The following is a 22,497-nucleotide window of genomic DNA, read 5'->3' on the forward strand; positions in this document are numbered from 1 at the left end:
GCCCAGCTGATTAGCAGTGTCCATAGCTGGCAGCATGTGTTTCTACTGGTGGTGCACATCCACACATACCTCAGTGAGCGTAACTGAATTTATTCCGCTCATGGATGAAAAAAAAAAAAAAAGAGGAAACCCTGCTGGCCACACCCCAATTCACTAAAAAGGCCTACAGCAGCCTAAAGTTTTCCAAAAGCCCCAAAAGAGGTAGAGGGGGTGAGAGGCTGATGGGCCAAAGGCCGTTTGGGGGGGCCTGTAATGGGGTTTAAAGACCTCATGCTAGCCTGGGAAATAATGAGTTTATGTAGGAACTACCCAGCCAACACTGGCCAGCCGCCTCAAAGTGGCTGGGAGAATCAAAGAGCCATTTAGTCCAGTCCTCTGCGCCCATCGCAGAATTGAGAATTATTCTAGACCATTTCTGACAACTGCTTGTCTAACCTGCTCTTATATCTCCAATAATGGAGATGCAGGGAAGTACCAGGACCACTGTGTGCTCATCAAACCACAGACTTGTGGGGGTTCTCCTCCATCATTAGTGAGAGAGAATTTTACAGGATAAGTGCAGGGGGCGGGAGGTTGTCTTCAGGCCTATGCTTTTACAATGCGTATCCTGGGTTTTATATGGATTTTGTTTTATTCCCTTGGCACTACTGTCCTTAGAAGTACACAAAGAGTTAATTAAAAGAGAAGGGAGATTGTTATTTCAGTCTGAGAGCCACCAGGGAGCAAGGAGAAGTTTTCTTTGAAAAAAGTTTATTTTTAAAGAATTCACATTCCTGGGAGATGACTGTGCTAATCAAGACCCAGTCCTGTATTCCCTGAACATCTAAAATTCACAGTTAAATCAATGACATTTTGGGGTGTTCATGGAATTTGGGACTGGGCCTAAAATTCAGGCTTTAGGATGGCCCATTTTGGGCAGGCATTATAATGCAAGGGGTGGTGTGCTGTACAAGGAATATGATACAAGTACACAAAGGTATGTAATGGAAAGGAAGGGGAGGGACTAAGTCTTACACACAGGAGTATCTACTCTGAAGCCATGATAAGTTAAAATGCAATAATGTTCTAAAAATCTATACTAGACCAGGCTGCAAATACAATCCTCACTGGGGGCCTAATAACCCACAATCCCCCATCCTGTTTGGAGAATGGACCCTGGAAAATGTTTTCAAATGTTGGCAACTGTCTCAGTTAAACTTCACCCAGTTTCCTTTTGTTCTAGGTCTACAGACCAGTCTGTAATATTAAACCCTCCTCTCGTTTTTGTAATAATTCCTACTCTGGTTTCATCTTGTTCAGCCTGAATGGTATTAATTTAATTGCTGTTTTGGTTATGGACCATCCTGGAAATTATTACAGAGTTCCATGTAATTATTACAAAGGGAGGAAGGGAATTGCTAAACTTTTTTCCACCATCCATCTCTGATTTCTAAGAAATAGCTGCAGCCCTGAAAGCAGAGAGATTTGCTGCTGCTGCTCCTTTCTACTTATTAATAGTAGGAGAGACTTACTCTAATACCTCAATGGAGAGGGTACTACTCGAACAACCATGCTCATGTCCTCCTGGGCCAGTACGGCTGGAGTGGACAAAGATGTGCCAGGGCAGGTGAAGAACAAACTGTCCCTTCCCATGCTAACAGCTGGTTACCAAGCAATTTTTCAGCTGCAGAGAAAGATGCTTGTTCTCCCTGGGCAAAAAATCAAGGTGGCAGTTCTGAGCAACTGGGGGAGAATTAATGCAAAAAAGAGGCAACCCAGAACAAAGGAATGGGTAAAAAAAGCCTTTGGCAATGAACTCACTCAGACTGTGTAATCTCACTCAGTCTGTAGCCTGCTTTCCCATCACACACACACCCCTTTTCTTGGCATCCGCCTTAGCCAGAGTCAACTGAACAAGGGAGAGTCAGTGATCAGATTTCTGACACCCTTTTGCCAGAAAGTTAGGTAGAACACCAGCAGCAATGCAGGCTTCCCACTTCACCCTTCCAGTGACCTTAACACAGACTTGGATGTACCACTGTCCCCAGAGTAGAGAAGAATTCCCGCTCATGCTACTTGGTCCAGAATTTCATGTCAGCAAATACCACAAATCATGTCATACTGTGTAGAACTATTTAAGTGGTGCTGTGCAATGTGAATTGCTGTCAAGGAGGGACTGAACTAGTGACTGCCTAACCCCTTTTATTTAACTTTTTACTAAAGCTACCCCAAAGGAGGAGGTTGCAGAGCTACTCTGGCACTCAGAACTGCTTTCATCTCATGTGAGCCATGCATTCCTTTGCTAAGCGGCAGAAATAATCTAATTTTTTAAAACAGACCCTAAATAAAAACGTTTGCAATGTTTTCTACATAAATTCCTGGCTCCATTTCCTAGAATATACTAACCCTGACTTGGCTAAAATAAAATCAAATACATTACATTTGGTGGAGTTATGCCAGCAAGTAATTCCCTTTTTTAGCCACTGGATCAAACCAGGCATTGTATTAAATTATGTGTTTTCCCAATTTTGCATTTTTACATTCCTAAAAACAAGAATGCACATGGCTACCACTCCAATACTGAACTTCCTGCTCAATCCTACAATAACTTATGCAAGCACTGCATTAATCTCTCAATTGCATCAAATAATCCATGACGAGGATCAACAGAGCTGCCTTGTTGAAAATGAAACAATCTTCTCCCTCCTTTTACTGTGACTGCTTTCTGAAGCGTGCTTTAATGTGCATGCCATAGCTCAGAAGGAGCCAACATTTAAATTAGCTTATATAATAGGCTGTTAAAGTGTCATAGAGGGCTTTGTTGGGCAGATAATGAGAAGAATTTGGGTGTACAGTGAAACAAAGACGCAGCTGCCTGTGCTGAACATTCAGTTTATGGCAATACTTCATACAAATTATTCCCTATAACAACTGAACTGTCATATCCTACAACCACATCCCAGGCAACCTCCCAACACAGCTCGCTAAGGCTGCTGTCTGATGTGCTGTACACACAAACACCAGTAATACCCAGATGTTCTCTATGTAAAACATTTGGTTTGAAATTCATAGCACTTCTTTCCAAAAAGCCATTACATTTGTTTAATGGACTCATACAGCTCAACTAAAATATCCTGGAGCAGACAGACATTTGACTGCAATTCTACTCTATGAGCCCCATCTGCAAAAAAGAGAAAAACCAAATGAGAATGCTTTACATGATTTATGCTGCCTTTATGATCAGCCAGTTCATAAAACAAAAGCCCTGTTCTGCAGACAATAACACAGATTGCTTTCAAGTGTGTCATTTAGCCCTTGCCTGCATTAAACAAATAATTCAGTTTAAGGAAAGGGCCCAAATTCTTCAGCTTACAACAGTGTTAGTGTAACCGAGAGCAGAATTTGGCCCACAGACGTCACAAGGGATGTGATTTTCTGTTCTACACTGAGGGAGAGTGAATAACGATAACTGTAGCCATGAACATTATCGGTTTTCTTTGCATCTGAGAAAGGCTGGAAGGAGGGAGGTTAAAGTACATACATAATGAAATTCTTTTCTCTAATGAATTCCTCTATGGTAATATTCACTCCACAATGAAGCATTTCATGGTCCTATTAAAACACATTTTCATAATGAAATGCTAGGCAGGATGAACTGACAGACTAGACTTATTTCACTGAAATAATGAGATGCACACAAAATTCTTGGATAAGAGAGTTGCTGAAAAAGAGGGACAGCCAATCACTTTGCTGCCAATATGCTGTACAATTTTTTTTTACGGAAGGCCCTTGTTCATTTTGAGTCTTAACTACTTAAGCTGAAAATGGGGTAGGGTTTGCGCATGAAGAAGAGGTAACAGTCTGTGTGTGAAAGAGAAGATAATACCTACAGAGCTCAGGGACATAACAATGGCCTCAAGGGAAAATACTCATTTTATTTGCCACAAAGGTATTGCATCCTTTTCATGGGATGTATGAAGCTGCTATATGCAGCCAAGTAGAAGGCCTCTAGGCTTACGATCAAAGCACTGCAGTGGTACTTGGTAGATTGGGTATCTGTTTCTTGCTCTGCCACAGATTTCCTGTGTAAACTTGGGTGAGTCACAATCCCTCCTTACCACAGACCTTGTCTTCACGAGAAGGCTTTTGCCAGTATAGTTACATCATCAACCCCTCCTAAGGGAGAAGCAGCTTCTCTCAGCAGAAAAAGAAAAAACAAACAAAGTAAACCAACAAAAGAACCCTCTGAACAGCACAGTGGAGTCCAGTTCCCCAAATGAAATAAGCTATGGCAGCAAATGGACTCTTTTGCCAGTATAACTGTGTTTATGGTAGTGCTTTTGCTGGCACGGCTGTATTGGTTAATGGCGTAATTTTTTTTCAAACTCCTGCTATAGCTATGCTGGCAAAAATTTTAAGTGTAAACCACACCTCGTTTCCCCTTCTGTACCACAGGGAAAATAATTCTTCCTGTCTCAAAGAGCTAGAATGAGACTATGTCAATGCCTGTAGGGTGCTCAGACATTAGGATGACAAACACCACAAAAAAAGCCTATAAATAAAAATGAATGAGGAGAAGTTGAGTTATGTAAAAAAAGGCAGGTTGGTATATAAAACAATGGATAAACATCCTATTACACATATGCAGACAAGATTCAAAATACCTTTGCTTTTGATCAGAAGGTGAATACCCCTCATGTACTTAAATGGCAGCAAGGGAAGTTCAGGTTGGACATTATGAAAAACTTCCTCATTGTCAGAGTCATTAAACACTGGAATAAACTGCCAAGGGAGATTATGGAATCTCCATCATTGGAGATATTTAAGAGCAGACTAGACAAACCGCTGTCAGGATGATCTAGATGGTGCTTGGTCCTTCTGTGAGGGCAGGGGACTGGACGTGATGACCTCTTGAGGTCCCTTCCAGTTCTAGTGTTCTATGATTCTACATACACTATCATCTGGGTTCATTGAGGCCAACTGAAGCTCGAATGGAACCAAGCAACAAATGTTAAGCTAACCAGTGCTAACGCAACAGAGTTATCAAATGTTTTTCTCCTTTGGTTTAGGTAAAACTGTGCTGCTTTATAATGTATTTTAAATACTCTTGTGGTAAGGCAGTAGTACTGTATTTTAGCTGGTATTTTTACAGGCTATAGTATTTCATACTGGTATGCAACTACTTCAAGCCTTAGGGAGGGCAGCGTTAGTCAACCTACCCTCCTGCTGAGATTCAGCTACCAAGGCGGTTTTACTCTTCAGCATTCTCCCAATGGTCACTTTTTCCTATGCCAAACTGTTCCACTTGAAACAACAAACCACAGAACATTGCTAAGGTAATTAAGAGGTATGTCTTCATTTCAAGTTTAACTACAGATGCAAAGGTTCTAAATTCCAGGCCTATACTGTTTGCCCTATTTTAAGCATGTCATTCTTTGTGACAGACATAATTAAATCCTAATATGGAACCAAAATATATTATGATTTTATTTCTGCAAAGCCTAGCAGAACCAAAACAAAAATTCCAAATGCATATGAGAGTGGGTTGCTTTTCTTTAAACAAATAATGCATGGTCATTTTTCTTCATAAAAATTTTAGTTAACTATTGATAATCACTTGTATCAATAATAAACAAAACAGTTATTTTCAGTTATAATCTTCTCGCAAAGACTCATCTTAACATATATGCTGCCTTGAAGAGATGCTTTAACCTAAACCTCATTACTGGAATTTATAGCAGCTTCTACAAGGAAAATATCCAGATTCATTCTCGAATTAAACATATTTCTTCCAAATACCATGAATATTCTGGAGGTGCCCTCTCACACGGCCATCACTAGGAGTGGGTCAAAAGTAGCGATTAGACCCCTTTCTGCGTATGGGAAAAATGTGTTCTGGGGGCATCAGTAGCAACTTCGCAGTCAAATTGCACTGTGGGACCAAATCTCTTTCTTTTGTATCTTAATGACTGAATGAAGTCTCCAATTTTAGCACAATAATCCTTCATAGGACAAGTCAATGTTCTGGTTTTGTCAGTCAGGTAGGTACAAATTGCTGTATTCTCACCAATACACTAGGGCTTAAAAGATACGGTCTGTCCGTCCCCCATCCTGCCCCTCCCCCAGTTGCAAAAGCTGCTGACTCAGCTCTCCAGCACACTGAAGCATTCACACCATGGGGAGTCTTTCAAGCAAAAGTGCCTAAGCTCAGACACTTAGCTCCTCCAGTGTTACTTGCCTGAGCTCTCCAATAGGCCAGCAGTTTAGTGCCTCTATCCTGAAATACCAGCACACCAAGGTTAAAGAGATAGCAACACAATGTGCCTGGAAAAGCCCCTTAAGCACTGATGCCTGGGCACAGAGACAGTGGAATCCCTAGTCACTCTCCTGACTCCTCCTCCCTCCCCCCAACATTGGAGCTCCAATCACCATCAAGATCCTCCACATCCCACCTCATGTCCGCCTTCATTCCCAGTATGCTACACAGCTACCCTACTGGGAGTGAGGAGGTGGTGAATGGCCTGCACAAGGAAACCATCAGGGGCTGAATTGGGATGTGGGACAGAACAAAGACAGAGAACAGGAATGTGGAAGGTGCAGTGGGAAGGGAGAACCTGGGGCGCTGCACAGGTGCCCTACTGGGAGTGAGGAGGTGGTGAATGGCGACCAAAGATGGAGAGCAGGAATGTGGAAGGTGCAGTGGGTGTGGAGAGAGGAGAGCTGTGGGGTGGATCTGAGTGAAGTAATGTGGAAAAGAAACTGCTGAAGGTCACAAGAGATGACTGGGGAGTTACCTAGGGATTAATTTGTTGTGATAATCTTGTATTACTTCTTTATTAAAAAAAGGTTTTGTTCTGGGATATGGGAATCGCATTCGTGTGATCATTTTCACCAAGGAACAGACTGTGGCTATGAAAAAAGCTACAAACCACGGAATGAGCTGCATTTAATTTGCAATTTTGAGTTTACCTAGACTTGGCTAAGACATCTAATTTTGCCAGCAGGGGAGCTGACAGCCACCACAGGGCCCAGGGCAAAGAGGGAGGGAAAGCCCACAATCTCTCCTTGCCTGAGAGAGTCCAAGGTGATGAAATTCTTGGGGGACCAAAGGCAGAAGGGATAGAGCCAAGGGCAGTAAACCCTTGGCACCACCCAGGGGGCAGTGCTGTGCACCCCACAGCCATGCAGGGCTGTGCTTCTGTGACATTTCAAAGGGCCTGGAGCTCTGGACAGCAGCAGCAGCCAGAGCCATGGATCCTTTGAAATGCTGGGCCCTGAGGTAACTGCCCCTTTCCCCCCCACATCCCCAGATGGTAGGCCAGTCTAGCAGAATTGCTGCTAACATTCCTATCCTGTCCACCACTTTTCCCACAGCAGCCATTTTTTTTTTTAAGTAAAAGGAACTAAACCATAAAACATATTTTATTCCTTTCCTCTGTGTGTCAAAACAGGATCTTAAAAATCATCCTCAAACAAGATCCAGGACTTGTAGCAAATCCTAGACCAGTGGCTGATACATGGTCTGATATCTTGGGAACAATCAAAACTAACAACAATGGTAGCTGTCCTTGGAAAGCAGGGATATTGAATATATCAATAATCTATATTAGTTTAATACAATGACTTGAGGATTGTCTAATTTGTAAAAATGATGATTGGTATAAAATTATATTCAGCTGCAATCAGAAATTAGACAGCATCACACCAAGGGATCACTACAGTCAGGCATTTTTCCCCATTTGAACATGTAGTTAAAGGTGATGGGAGGGCCTCTACATGAATTAAACATCTGGTAGTTTTGGTGTGAGTCCAGGATGTTTGATCAGCATGGCCAGACGCTATACTCTCATGGAATACTTCACCGAGCCCCCTAGTGTTCAAAGGTCTAGGCTCTTCTAATTTATACAATGTATAATGTTGTCTGTGCAGACATGGTGATAAATATAATCTGTTTAAAAAGCAGATACTTCTCAAATCATAACTCACAGATGCTTAAAGGCTTTCATGTGGGCAAGACAAATAAGAGCCACAGTGCCTGTTACTATAACCAGGGAGTACAGGAAGCAACAGCAGGAGAACACTATTGAAAGCCTGGATACACTTATGGCTCTAGTGAACTGGCCATCAAGTATAACAACACCCAGATGCAGTTTTTTACCTTGCTCTGGACTCTTTTCACTGTTGTCTGTGTATCTAGCAAAATGTGGAAGCTGTTTCTAAGTTTAGTTTATTAAATAGACATACAGGGCATCCCCATGTGTTAAAGACAGCTAAAAGGCACCTTAAGCAATATCATTTGCACAACTAATATTACATATCTGGTGGGTCTGCAATGAGGCAGGGGTGGAATTAAAAGTTGTGTGTCTCAAACAAAGATGTACAACAGGAATATTTTTAAAAATGGTCAGGTGCATGTCCTAGCAACATAGGACAACATTCTGCCTTTTGCGGGGAAAGTACAAGAGAAAAACTTCAGGAGATCATTGTGTGCTATAACAGCACTAGAATGTTTCCCCGTGTTCTCTCTCCTTTGATTTTTTATAGATCTATGCATATGGATCTCGCTGTGGCCAAGGTCTGCGCATCTGCCAAATACTGTCAGTGTCTTTGAACACATGTATTGCTTTCTCCTCTGGTATTTTGCAGCTAACGTCTGCTTCTTATTGGTTCTCCAATCCAGCAAAGACTTTCTAGTTATTTATTTACCAAAAACCACACAGACTCACAGAGTAACTGTGCATTCACTACAGAATTCTAATCGCAATCTTTTCCAAGCATCTTTATCCAACATAGAGGAGCTCAAACTAAAATATATATGAAAACAGTCTGCATGTGTCATATCATAATTGTGATTCTCAGGCAAAAATTAAATTGCACAGAGCTTACCACCACAATACATTTGATCGATGTGCATCAATGGAAACTTTGTACAGTTCTTTTGTGGAAAATGCTGTTTTGCCCATGTTGAAAAAAAATTTTTTTCTACAATCTTTTCATTAAGCTCTAGCACCTCTATGCTTTGGAGCAAGAATTTAAAATTTAGTAGGCAATCTTTCTGGTGTCAGAAATGTACCTTCTGTCATCTCCATGGAAACTTGCCTCAGTTTAGCAAAATCGTAAGCCAGGGTCTCAAACTCACAGGCCTCCAGTCTCCTACAGCCAGAGCATTTGCACAATCTGGCCTGCGAGTCCTGGTGGCAGGTAAGGGAGGGAGACTATCTTTACCCCAAGCTCTGCCCTTTCCCGCTCCACCCTGTCCCCCCATTTCACCCTATCTCCTGAGGGATGTAACCTGGTGTGGGCTGCAGCAGGGGTCAGGCTCACCCTCACCAGCAGTGGTAGCGGGAAGCAGAGCAGCCAGGCCCCAGCCTTCTCCATGCTGCCAGCTCCCAGCCACATCCCTCTGCTTCCTGCTGCTGGTGAATGCATGTTCTATCCCTTCTCCCAAGCCCCCTCCCCAAGCGACATGGCTGATAGCCAGAGGAGGGAAGCACACTTGGGCTGGGTCACTCTGCTTCTCACTACTGCTGACAGTGAGTATGGGGCAGAGAGGACCCAGTTCCTTGCTGCCAGTGTCAGGCCCCTTGCTAATACCACAGGGGTGTGTCAGTCAGGGGAGGAGGATTGGGGGAAGGGGTGGAATGGGGTAGGGGAGGGGAGGAGCAGGGGCAAGAAGAAGCAGCACAAAGACAGGGCAGGAGCTTGGAGGAACAGATGGGATGGGGGCAGACTTAACCCCTACCAGCCCCAAACCACCCCCCTCACCCCATCCTCAGGCTTAACCCCTTTCAGCCCCAAACCACCACCCCATCCTCAGGCTTAACCCCTTTCAGCCCCAAACCACCACCCCATCCCTAGGATTTACCTGCCTGAGACAAGGAGCTCTGCATGCTGCTGCTGCTGCTCCTGCTGCTTCTCCATGGCTGCCGCCTCCCCCTGCTGCCCTCCTTCTCAGCCTGGCTCTGGCAGGGCAGGCTCGACAGCCCCTAACCCCAGCTCTCCTGAAGCCTTAGGCTACATCTACACTAGAAGCATCTGTCTACGGAAGTCACTGTTGGAAGAGATGTTCCAACAAAACTTCTGTCAACAGATCGCATCTACACATAAAAGCGGATCAATCTTTTGATCTGCTCTGTTGACAAAAGGGCCCTCCCCCAGTGTCTGCACAGCTTTTTTGTCAACAGTTTCTATTGACAAAATGCACTTTGTTTGTAGATGCTCTGTGAGTTTTGTCAACAAAGCTCTCTAGTGCAGACATAGCCTTATACTTCTCCTGTGTGCAGCACATGGGTGGCTCCCTGCCCTGCTGGCTTCCTCTTCCGGGGCTCCCTGCTGCCACTGACTCCATTTGTGGCTCTGGAGGCTGCCATCGCTTAAACAAAGAAACTAAATCCACTTTTAGCTGCAGGCATTGTTTAAGCCGCAGCAGCCTCCAGAGCCGCAAGTGGAATCAGCAGCGGCAGCACTTGGAGCTGCAAGTGGCTCCTTAAAGAGCCACATGTGGCTCCAGAGCTGCACGTTGCCAACCCCTGCCCATGCATAAAATGGGAATAATCCTACCACTTCACATCACAGCAGTGTTCCAAAGATACTAAGTTACTACAACAAAAGCATGATTAAAAAAACGCTATAAGATTTATAATTCTGTATTTGGTGCATGGTTTGAATAATGTATAGTAAATAATGCATGGGCCACCTGAGAATGATGATAATAGTCAATAGGTGTCCGTTTGCTGTATAAGAGAAGGATCCTGTGAATAAAACGGTATGTGATCATGCAATTAAAATAAAGCAAACAAGAGAGCTGAATTGAAGTGCCATAGACAAAAGTTAGGAAATATCAGTGTTAAAGCCGAGTGCTTGAATTTGCAACATTAACTTGACTTTAATGTGAGGTTTGTCCCCTGCTAGAACAGATTATTAATCTATCTCTACAGGGCCCAGTTATTGGTGGTCTGACCACTACTTTATGTAATTTGCTGATGTAAAAGTTCCATAAACTGGGCCTGCCATAAAGTGGTTTCCCACTTGCCACAGAGCTCTATTGGAACCACTCTATACCAGACCCTTCTCAGTTCCTAGCATATTGGGAACGCCAGAAGAAAGAGAGGATGCTGCTGTTCTCATCCTGCAGACACTACAACCAGAGCGTATTGTATATTAGAGATGCCATACAGCTATAAGGACCAGACAGAACCTCGACTGGGCCTAGAATACTGGAAGAATTTAAAGTGGTGCACAAACTCTTTATCCCCACCCTTATATTCCTATACTGAAATCAGTTCAGCAGAATGAAAAATCAGGGCACTACTCCTTGTGATCTGCACTCCTGCTCTTATCTGCTTAATTAGGGCATACGCCGCTTAAAAATCCTATAAACGAAGAAACCCATCAGTGTTGCAAATCAGACACTAATTGTTTACATGACCAAACTTATTAAATCCAATTAACTTGTCAACATTTAAGTTTTCCATTTCTCTCTGCTGGAACAATGCCAATCAATGAAACCAGTTTCCCTTTTTTTAAATGTCACTTCACTTTCAGGTTCTCCAAAGCAATGTTTGAGTTTCCAGCACCATGGGAGAGTGGTCATTTGTTTTGAAGTAAGGTTTTTTTCCACTGGAATTTTTTCAACTGTCCAAATGTTTCTATTGATCTCGTCTTTTGCAAGAGTTTGTTTTGATACTACATGTATCTGGGGGAAAATTTAAGTTGGCAATTGTCCCAATATGTGAGAGCTGCATGGTGCACATCGACACAGAAGAGTAAGAAAGATGTAAACATCTGGACCAAAAGGCATGCAATACCTACGTTTTATGTTGTGCTGCATCCTGTCATCAGTTCTCAGAATAAGCCTGTCTTAGGGTAGGGAGACAAAAATGTCTGTTGGGAAGATAAAAGCCCAGACTCTCAGGAGGGGAACAGAGAAAAAATATCCCCACAGCTGCTCCTGCTCCCCTAGCCCACTACCAGCTCCTGCATAAATTAAAATCTGTTCAGTGAACGAATGTTGGTGGAGACAGAAACTGGGTGCTTGGGAGAATGGGCATATGAGGAACTGTTACATACAATATTCAGTGTTGTTAATAAGTGGGACACTGAGGTATTGAGAGGGGACTGAATGATGACACATGAGAAGACCCCTATAGGAATGGACCAGCGGGGATGCTGGATGCAATTCCTTTTTTTTAAAAAATTGAAGTTCTCCTTGACTTTTGAGCACACTGTGCAGCGTAATAGCCTTTCATCTATATTCTTATCTACATTTCATCTATATTCAATGCTAACTCCGCTTTTGCCAATATTTACCAAATATGCACCATATCACTGTAATACCATTCACTGTCTTATATGTAAGACCATAAAAAGCTACATAATGATACAGGTAATGTTGAAAGGACCTATCAGTTACTTAGGGTAATTATTCCTAAACTAAGCATTTCCTCACAGAAGCATTTTGCAGCACTTCCTTTCATTACGCATCATGCACTGAACAGGCACATATAACTATTACCTAGCAGGTCTTGCAATTATACGACAGTAACCATGGATTGCTTGGCTAACCAATACTGATTCCAGTAAATTAGCAAAGTTTTGTTCTCTGCTTTCATGTGCAAGACAATAAGTGAAGAAAACACCTAAAGGAGTTTGAATATACATGCTACTTCACAGACTTTATATGTCCTCTTTTCATCCCTATGCTTACAGGAACTGCCACTTAAGATAAAGTGTGCATTTTATACCCAATCAATGTTAGTTATGGAAATCTTGTTTGGAAAACAGGGCATCCCAAAACATCTTACTGACTTACATGGCATTATTTCTCATTTACAGCAATGTAAATGAGACCAACAAAAATTCTTGTGGCACCTTATAGATTAACAGATATTTTGGAACATAAGCATTTGTGGGCAAAGATGCGCTTCATCAGATGCATGAAGCAGGTAGTTGCCCACGAAAGCTTATGCTCCAAAATATGTTAGTCTACAAACTGCCACAAGAATTCTTCTTGTTCTTGAAGCTACAGACTAACACAACTACCTCTGGTAAATGAGACCATTTGCCTGTAAAACCTGTTGACTGACTTTGTTGTTATTTATTACAGTGAGAAACTTTTGTATGCAAAATTCAAAGCTTACATGCAAGTTTGGCTACTCAGAACAATATTTCGTTAGTAAAAAGCTGTATAACTAAATTGCTTGCTGGCTAATAAAATTTTGAAGGCACATATATATTAGTGCAGGTCATTTGGACAGGACTAATAACTGGAAATGTAATGTTTCCAAGGTTCAGCTTTGTAATCTGTGACAGTACAGCTTGAACTATTTACATACTGCTGAGTGAAAAAAGATGATTGGAAGCAAACAGCCAGGTTAGAGAGTGACCTTGGGACTCTTGAAACCTAGCTTCTGGGTATTGGACAATTTGTGCTTAAATCATAATGGAATGGTGCCTCTCACACTGCTCTCCATGCATCCCCTGCTGGTCACAGTAGAAAAATCTATTCAAGCCTTTTCAACGATGCCATAAATGCTGATGACTAATGAGAATAGACGGGAAGAAAGAGAATGAAAAAAAAAGTAGAATGAAAACCCTGTGCCTCTCAGGACCCAGCCTCCTTTTGCTGTGTTCCTTTCTTGTGAGTGAAGTGGTCTGTGAGAGAAATTAGTGCTCAAAGGAGAAGAATCAGGTGGGGAAACTGGAAAAAAAAAAAAAGTCATTTCTATTAACTTCATGTCTGTTTGGACTTAGGGCAACTAGTTCTAATTCTTTAGAACAACAAAATGTAGATATTTTACATATGCATGAACAGGAGAGTTACATTCCCTTACAACGTAATGTAGCCTGCTTAATAAAAATAAATGCCATGTGGCAATAATTATGTTTTATCATATAAAATTAAACTATAGTATACTATGTTCCAGTAAAACACAAGCAGTCCTGTACCATCTTAAAGACTAACAAAATCTGATGAAGTGGGTCTTACCCACAAAACCTCATTACCACATAAATAAATTTGTTAGTCTTTAAGGTGCAACAGGACTGCTTGTTTTTTGGAAAACTACAGACTAACAAAGATACCCCAAGACTATGCTTCCATAAGTATTCCGGATACCAATAACCAGATTGTATGCAACATTTTAATTTAATTCAAGAATCCAGCTGCATTTTGACCTTTACCTCTCTCTCCCTATTTCCCCAGGCTTTGTTACCTCAGTCACATAGATTTAGTTCAGAGTGAAATTTTAAAAAACTACATTTCTTTTCAGAAGAGGAGTTTCCCCTAAACAAACTTTATTAAAGCCTATTCAATATCTTTAAGCTATCCATGTTTAACAAATAGATGTTTGCTATTTTTTGCAGCTAAAAAACTTTTAAAAAAAAAAAAGATCAGTCCCCATAATAGAGATCGTTAGCTTGTTAGTCTGAAATTTCAGACCAGCCAAGATAGCAAACACTAAAAATCATGTACTTGAAATGAGCATGTGCAGAGATGATCATCTCTGGTTTCTCCTTAGCCAGCCTCCAAATAAGCTAGTAAAATGAACGAACGCATAATGTAATTGTACAGCTCGGTTGAAACTCTCATTTTAACTGCCTCCACATACAGTTGTAAAGTAAATGTCCCTTGTTAAAACCACCTCACTGGCAATTTCTGTTTCTTCCTTTGGATATGTGCAGAGTTTGCAGACAACCACAACAGAAACAGCAGTCACACAAAATGTGTATGTCACGAGGGAAACGTATTGCTTTTTAAAATGTCTACTGAAAGTCAGTCTGTCTCCAATAAAAACACGTTAAAATCTCCTCATGAAAGCATCTATGTCTCTGAGCAGTCATTTCTTAATGCAGTGCCTGCATCTTGTACCATCACCCTACCACTGAAGATATATTTCAACTGAAAAACAAATACCAGTTTGTATGTTACTTCAGAGGCATTACAAGAGCCCATCTGTATGATGCTGAAAAGAGATGTTGGAGGATTTGCTGGTTCCCAGTTCTTACAGAGTGGCTTCAGGGCTGTGTTAGGTCTTGAGCCATCTCACAAAACTGAGCCCTTAACGAGGCTGTAAAAAAATCAATGACTCTGACTTGCAGTCCCAGCATTTTTAGGTGGCAGCCAAGTTCAGATCACACAAGTTACATGGCAGCGACTGCTGGCAGTTATCACTTAAAAATCACCACTACTATTCTGACACCATTCTGTGGGTTACTTACATTAGCTGGAGAAGGCAGCAAGATAGATATTGCACTAGATATTCCCAGCATTAGAAATACAGCTAAGATTACTGGCCAGGCTGGCCCCATCTGAGAAGGTCAACAAAAAGACCCATTTTTCCCCCAAATCATAAATCTGATTTGGCATCAGCTAAATAGGCCCAAGTCTTTAAAGATCCCAAATGCTGCATTCTGAGTATTTTTCTGGAGTCAAGAGGCATTTGGAGGCTATTCAGATGGCGTTCCAATGGGTTCACCTCCCATACTCAGGAGAGGGGAGGTGTAAGCTTTGGGGCTTGGGCACCTCTTGCACCTGGGAATGGCCAGAGGCGAGCTCCTGGGGGGAAGGGAAAAGCAGCTCAGCCTTACCACTCTGCCCGAAAACCTCTCGATGGCCCGCTTGACTTTGCCGTAGGTGCCCTTGCCCAGGGTCTCCTGCAGCTCGTAGCGGTGCTTCAGGTTGTGCTTGTGGTGATGCCGCTTCACCCCTTGTTGCTTCCTCAGCTCCGGCGCCGCCGGCGCGGCTGTCACCTCGGGGGAGGGAGCCCCCTCCGCCGGCCGCTCCGGGGCCGCAGCTCCCCCGCCCGCCGCGGAGCCGCACGAGAGGCAGCGCTGCGGAGAGGGGCCGCGGCCGGCTCCCGGCTCTGCGCCCTCCATCTCCATCTGCGGCGGCGGGGCGCCGGGGGCAGTGGCTGGAGCGCAGCCGCCGCCCGGCGGCTCTGCCCACATCTGCCGTGCGCCGCTCGGCGGGAGCCGCAGCGCCCCCTGCTTCACCCCCCTCTCCGCCGGCTGAGGCGCATGGGGCAGCGCCGCTCGCCCAGGACCGAGGCTACCCAGGCAAGGCGCGGGGGCGGCTGGGGGGCGATCCCTGGCGGGAGCTGCGCTAGGAAGCGGCTCCGGATGGCGGCGAGCCGAGCCCCCGCGTTGCGCTACAGCAGCGGCCGCAGCCTAGCTCAGCTCAGCTCAGCCCCGCCTGGCCGGGTCGGGTCGGGCTTCACCCCGCCGCCGGGCCCCACCGCACACGTGCGGCTGGCGGGAAGGTGCCCTTCTGCCGCGGGCTATATTTGGCGGCGGAGGGCGGCCGGGCGGGGGCAGAGCAGCCGCAGCAGCAGCAGGGGCCGGAGCCGCCTCCTCCTCCTGTTCCCTGCAGCCGGGCCGTGGCTGTGGCGAGCAGCCGCTTGGCAGCGGCCGTGAGCGGAAGCCACAGTCCCTCCTCCGCCCCAGCTCCGCACATGCCCCGGGCAGCCGCCGCCTGCCGCGCTCGCCTCCCCGCGGGCTGGGCTGGGGCTGGGAGAGGGGGCAGGGCCGGCGGGCAGCGCCTAGCGGATTTGCAGCCGGGAGCCACCCCTCCGCAGTGCGGCCGCTGAAGGGTGGGGCGGGGCGGGGCGGGGCGGGGGAGTGCCGGGAGCCGGGGGCGGTGGCCAGCCCCGCAGGTCACAAAGCGGGAGTCGCGCGGTTGACAGGGGGCGGGTGGCAGCGCCCGGGCGCGCAGCCCAGCCCAGCCCAGCCCAGCCCAGCCCAGCCGGCGACGTGCAGCGAGGCTAGCACAAAACGGGGCACAAAAGGGAGCCCGCAGCAATAAGGAGAGTGATATGAGGGGGCAGATGGACGCATAACAGGACAGCCAGAGGGGCCACCATACAGATGCCGCAGGCCAAGGGCGGGACAACAGAAGGACCGATCCCACGAGCAGAGAGAGAAATGGGAACAGAGAGGATGCTTTTAATTTCACTTTCACACGAGGTTCTCTAAACATTTACCCAGTGGCTTCCAGGTAAGGGACTCAGCTAGCTTCGGCAAGAGGCCTCTGTCCAAATGTCAAACACCAGCTGTTTGAAAATTGTCTTTATACGTGCAGACACATGCACCTACGATTTAAACACACTTATACCTCAGCATGCAGAAGTGTTGCAGTGTGACACTGCAAAAATATTGTACACGCACAGTTTTAAGATGTGCATGCCAATGTCGGGATTTTCATAGCACAGCTTGGCGTTTGCAGCTGGCAAGTGTAGGCGTAAATGAGTGCGTGCAACAATTTTGTGTGCACAAAGGCACACTCGCAGGCTGGAGAGAGGCCCAGAGGAGAACGTACCCATCTATATCTAGATAGCTTTTCCAAACGATATTACGTTTCCAGTATCCTAAGAGCACAGTAAGGTTTCTGTGTAACTAGAACTTTAAGAAAAACATTAGGCACACCCATTGGCTTTCTGAATTGGCATCCTGCAGGGATGTCTATACGCTCTTACAATCCAGGCTAGATTTTTTTCCACCTTTAAGAAAAACCTGTGTCCAAATTTTGCTTTGATCTGTGCTACCTAGAGACAAGGTTTGGGTGCTGCAGAACCCTCACCCCTGGTTTGGGGCAACTAGAAATGTAAAGGAGAAAGTCGGCTTTCTTTTCTTTAAGTAAGTTTCTAGACCTTTCCCATGCAAAGATAGCTTAGAAAACTTGAACCAAAATTGCCATGTCAACTGATTGCCCAGGTTGAAATTTTATCATTTATCTTTCCTAAAAATTGCTTGTCCCCTGAAGCCCAGGACAGAATTGAGTGGGGGGGGGCAAATCCTGTTTTAGCAGAGGAGGGGGAGCTATGTTGCCCCCTTACTTTATCCTCTGTTCAGCATGACTAGTTTGCTGGGATAATACAAAGACCCAGGCCTTTCTGAGGTTACTGGCTCAGCATTATCATCTTGCTGGCTGACAATAAACCACAGGCCTTTCTGAGGTTACTTGCGAAGTACTGCTACTTTGCTAGAATAATCACAAGGCACAGGCCTTTGAAGTCACTGGTTCAATAGCACTGTCTTGCTAAACTGGTATCAATGTCTGTACCTTTGTGAGTTCACCTGCTCCACTCTTGTTGGGATGATGTTAAGACACATGCACTGGCTCTGCTTCTGTGATTGGCTGGGCTAATGCAAAGTCTCAGGACACTAGTTCAACAGTGCTAGAATGCTGGGAGGATATCTAGGGACAGGGCCTTTAAGGTTTCTTGATCCACCTCTCCAGTTTACTGGCCTTATCTGAGAGCTGAGCTTTCTGTGATATCTGATAATACACCTCTATCTTGCTGAGATAATGAGAAGAAGTGGGTCTTGGTGATGTTCATGTCTGCATAGACTGATATGGAAGCACAGGTCTCTTTGAGGTTATTGGCTTTGAGGCTTCATCTTAGTAACATAAGAATTGCCAGGCTGGAGCAGACCTGAGGTCCACCTAGTTCAATATCCAATTCTCTGAACGGAGCGTGTAACAGATGCTTCAGAGGAAAGTATAAGAATACCACAGCAGGCAGATGTGGAATAATATGCTTCCTCTCATTAGTTCTTATCCTCATTTCCAGTGGTTAAAGACTGATATGAACCCTGACACATGAGGTTTAATATCCCTTCCACAAAATTGTTAATCATAAACACATATTCTTGAATCCATATAAATGCTCAGTATCTTTTGGAATCTTAAATGCTTGCCCTCCTCACCTTTGGGTGGTAATAAGTCTAATCACACATTACACAAAAATGTATTTCCTTTTATTTTGCCTTTAAATTTCCTACCTTTTATTTCATTGCCCAGCGCTTTCTTCCCATGCTATGGGACAGGAAGAATGGAAGCATCTGATCTACCTTCTGTAGATGTCATTTTATGGATTTTTATCATGTTACCTCTTAATTTGTCTCCTTTCTAATGTAAACAATTCCATTCTTTTCAAAGTCTCTTTTTGAGAGTTTTTCCATGCCCCAAATTGTTCTGTCAACGTTCTTTCAATCCTTCCCAGTGCAGAAGGCTGATGGTAAAGAGTAGGTCTTTTTGAAGTTACTGGCTCAACACTTCATGTTGCTTGGCTTAGGTCAAGCAAAAGGACTTGTGAACTCACTGGCCCAGGATTTCTGGTTTCTAGGATGATGATCAGGCTGAGCCCTCTGTGAAGTCACTAGCTCACTCACTTTGACATACCAGGCAGATGTCAAAGCACAAGTCTCCGTGAGGTCACCTGCTCAACACCAATGGTTAAAGGAGATTAACACAGCAGAGAAAGCTCAAGTTGTGATGAGGCATCAGGTGGTCTAGTGACATTGCATCATCTCTTGTGTTGGGACATGGCGAAGGGAATGGGACAAAAGAAATGAAAGTATCTGACGGGAGCCCTTGTCTCCGAGCAGGCGCTTTGCCAACCAGACAAATGTGCATGTTCCCATGGTAACTGTGCCTCTGCACAGGGGAACTGTCATGTTCCAGTCCAGCTTCGATACACTACCTGGGTCCCCACTATGGAGTGTAAGGAAAGAAGGGGAATCTGACAGGTCCATTACCATATATTCTTTACTGATGAAGGAGGAGGCTAGTGACAAGGTCTCCCTTATTCCTCTAGGCGTGAGGACAAGGCCACAGACTCTCTCTTCTGTTCTGCTCCTGAGCTAGCAGGGGCAGAGATCTTCTGTAGAAAGAAGGAGGCAGGTAGCGGACTGACTCCTAGCTGGAAACAGTTCATCCCCATCTTTTGTCACGTGGGTGCTGTGCCACCTACAGGCAGCAACAGCTCCACAAATTCCCTCACCAGTCACCAGCTCCTCCAACTTTTCCCACTTCAGATTCCCTGACTTGCTGAGTCCTCACTCCATTTTCCAGTGAAGAATCAAGAGGAGAGGAGATGGCTGAGCTCCCAGAAGATTAGGAGAGAGGAAAAAAAAAGAAGAGGAACTCACCCTCTTGTCTGAGTAGAAAGGGAGCTCTGTTTCTAACTAGGATCGCTAGAAAGGTGGTTATTCAATTATTTGTCCTATTCAGAGCAGACTACAGGTTGCATCTCCCTGGTCTGACATGGTTGGGACCCCATCCATCCTGACCAGGAGAATTTGCCGGCCCAGTGGGGGTCCCCTGCATAAGCCCCCGAGGCACCCACACATACACACTGAGCTGCTTGCCTAGCTGCTGCTGGACTCTGACCCCGGCCTGTGCTTCCATGGATGGCTCTGGCCTGCACTGTCCCCTGTGGGGCTGCCCGGGATGCCAGCTCCAATTCAGGCCCAGCATGGTTGCCTCCTAGCCCCGTGCAGCTGCCCCTGACCCTGCAGGGCTGCCAGGAGACACTGGCTCCAGCCCCAGCCACACAGTAGGTCTCTGGGCTGGCTCACACTGCCCCTTGTGGGGCTGCCAGCAAACACTGGCTCCAGTTTGCCCCACTGCCTGGGCTCCCCAGTCTAGGAGCATTCCTGTGTTGCCGGATCAGGGATGTTCTTGGACCAGAGAATGCTGATTTTAGGAGGTACAACTTGTAGATCACAACGGGCCCTTCTGGCTTCAAAATCTGTCAATCTACAGGTTTGCCTCACACAATATTTTAAATAAAATAAGTTAGCCAGAGGGTTAGCTCCTGCCAATCTTATTTCTGGGGCTTTGCGCAGTGGCCTGGAAGTGAGCTGGTTATGTTTAAGAGGGTGTGGAAAGAAGTGAAAAATTGTTTTGCATGCCTGCCCTAAAATACTTGGCCAACTTAATGCAACCTCATTTGAAGCAGAATGGACCAAGATATGTATTTCTGGCATCGTTTGAAGGAAACTAAGTTAATAACAAAGTTTAGAAAAATTGGATCAGATTCCCTTCTGCATCAAACTCTGTTGAGGGTGGAAGAGAGGGCAGGCTATTACTGAGTAGTTAAAACTCTCGGGTTGTTCTGTCCTATGCATCTCCCAGCCTTGCCCTGCTAAAAGTTATAGCAGTCTAGGGCTTGTCAGCTAACTAGTCAGTAGCTGCACTCCAGGCATACCTCCTTCCACCACTGGCATGCACCTTAGGGCCTGGGGGGCAGGATGGCATAGAAACCAGTTATGCCACTCTTGGACTGACTGCGTGTTACCTTAGCCAGCCAGATACAGGGCAGTATCCAGAGCCTTTGCATACCTTGAGCAGCCCAGAGAGGCCATTCCAGGGGAGAGAATCTGTCCATTGCATTTTGGTCATGTAGGGTTATTAAGCTTTACAAGAAGATGTTCTCTTCGGCCTACCCATAAACACATGCCATAATCACACTTACGTCATGCAGGATTGTTATTTATTCTGAATGGATAGGTATAAAATTCAGTAGTAATGCTTACCTCAAACTAAAGCTCTAAATTAAAAATGTCTTTTCCTAAGGACATAATTATATGCAGCACATACAATCACAAATACTATTCTGTGTTTTAAATTTCCATCATATAGAATGAAAGGCCAGGGTGCATTGAACAAATGTGATGTGTAAATTAGAGATAAGATATGGCATGTTGAATCTATCAACCACGTGTAATAACAATGAGAGAGGAGAATATTCCTGTCTTTTATGGACGAAAGATACAGAATGAGAGACATGACGGTACCAATAAAAGATGAAAAATGTCACAATAGGGCAGTATTTCCTTTCTGTTGTGAAGGTATTGTCGGCTTTATGGTCAATTTTACCTTTATGACATTATCAAAACTGAAAGTAACAAAGCAAAAGCAAATCACTTTTCTGCAGCAACAGCTAGTGTGAGGACACTGTCAGGCCAGGTCATGGACAGCCTGTGGTATGTGGTGAACTGCTCAGTATCTGGGCCACAAAGTCAAAGATCAGTCTAGGGCATCCCAGCTCAAAACCAGAGTCAGAGTCCATATCCAAACTGTAGTGAAAATCTGGGTCAGGCTGGGCCAGGATTTTGCATGAGGAACAGCAATGATCCTACACCAAAGACATAAAACTAATATCAGGGTTAGGAACCAGACTGCAGTTGGCATTCTGAGATTCAGGTGAGTTACTAGGATTGCCAGCTCCTGACTGGACAGATCAGACACCTTTTTGCAACAATGATAAGTGGGATGTGAGGCATTGCTATGTGACCCCCAGAAATGGCTATCTGATTTATATGGCATGTACCAGACCATCACGGAATCACAAGGGGGAGGCTGTGACTCATCCCCATTAGGGCAGAACTTCTTACAGGTTTGAACCTGTGTATTTCTGGGCAATTGATGGTAATGAGAATGCAGTGTGTACCCCAGACCCTTCTTCTGGGTTCTCACAGGTAATAGGGATATGCCTGCAGTGCAAAGGTTTGGTGACAAAAGTAGTGTCAACAAGCAAAGGTCACCAAAATGAAAGTCACTAACATCTGTTTACACTTCCACTCGTTGTTGACATATCATGGCCACATTTTTAGTCCCGCTGTCGAAAGAAAGAGCAATACGCTGTGGATATGCATCCCAGAGTGCCTCGTGGCATCACCTGTCAGTTCTCGCTATTCAGTCCAGCATCTGCTGTGAGAAATAATGGATCCCAC

General features: G+C 44.8%; 1 protein-coding gene and 1 long non-coding RNA gene across 4 annotated transcripts in view; one reads left to right on the forward strand and one right to left on the reverse strand.

The window, feature by feature from the left end:
- NUAK1 (NUAK family kinase 1) overlaps window positions 1–16,530 on the reverse strand; it is a 63,523-nt gene extending 46,993 nt beyond the window's left edge. The window contains exon 1 of the mRNA XM_075007915.1: window positions 15,568–16,530. Coding sequence (XP_074864016.1) covers window positions 15,568–15,927 — 360 coding nt within the window. The 5' untranslated portion in view covers window positions 15,928–16,530. The remainder of the gene's footprint in view (window positions 1–15,567) is intronic.
- Window positions 15,901–22,497, forward strand: part of LOC142020244 (uncharacterized) — a 47,153-nt gene continuing 40,556 nt past the window's right edge. For all 3 annotated transcript variants that reach the window (XR_012647325.1, XR_012647324.1, XR_012647322.1), the window contains exon 1: window positions 15,901–16,035. This is a non-coding gene — a long non-coding RNA (uncharacterized LOC142020244). The remainder of the gene's footprint in view (window positions 16,036–22,497) is intronic.

The sequence above is a fragment of the Carettochelys insculpta genome, chromosome 1, assembly GCF_033958435.1.
Source record: "Carettochelys insculpta isolate YL-2023 chromosome 1, ASM3395843v1, whole genome shotgun sequence".
In the NCBI taxonomy this organism is placed as follows: domain Eukaryota; kingdom Metazoa; phylum Chordata; order Testudines; family Carettochelyidae; genus Carettochelys; species Carettochelys insculpta.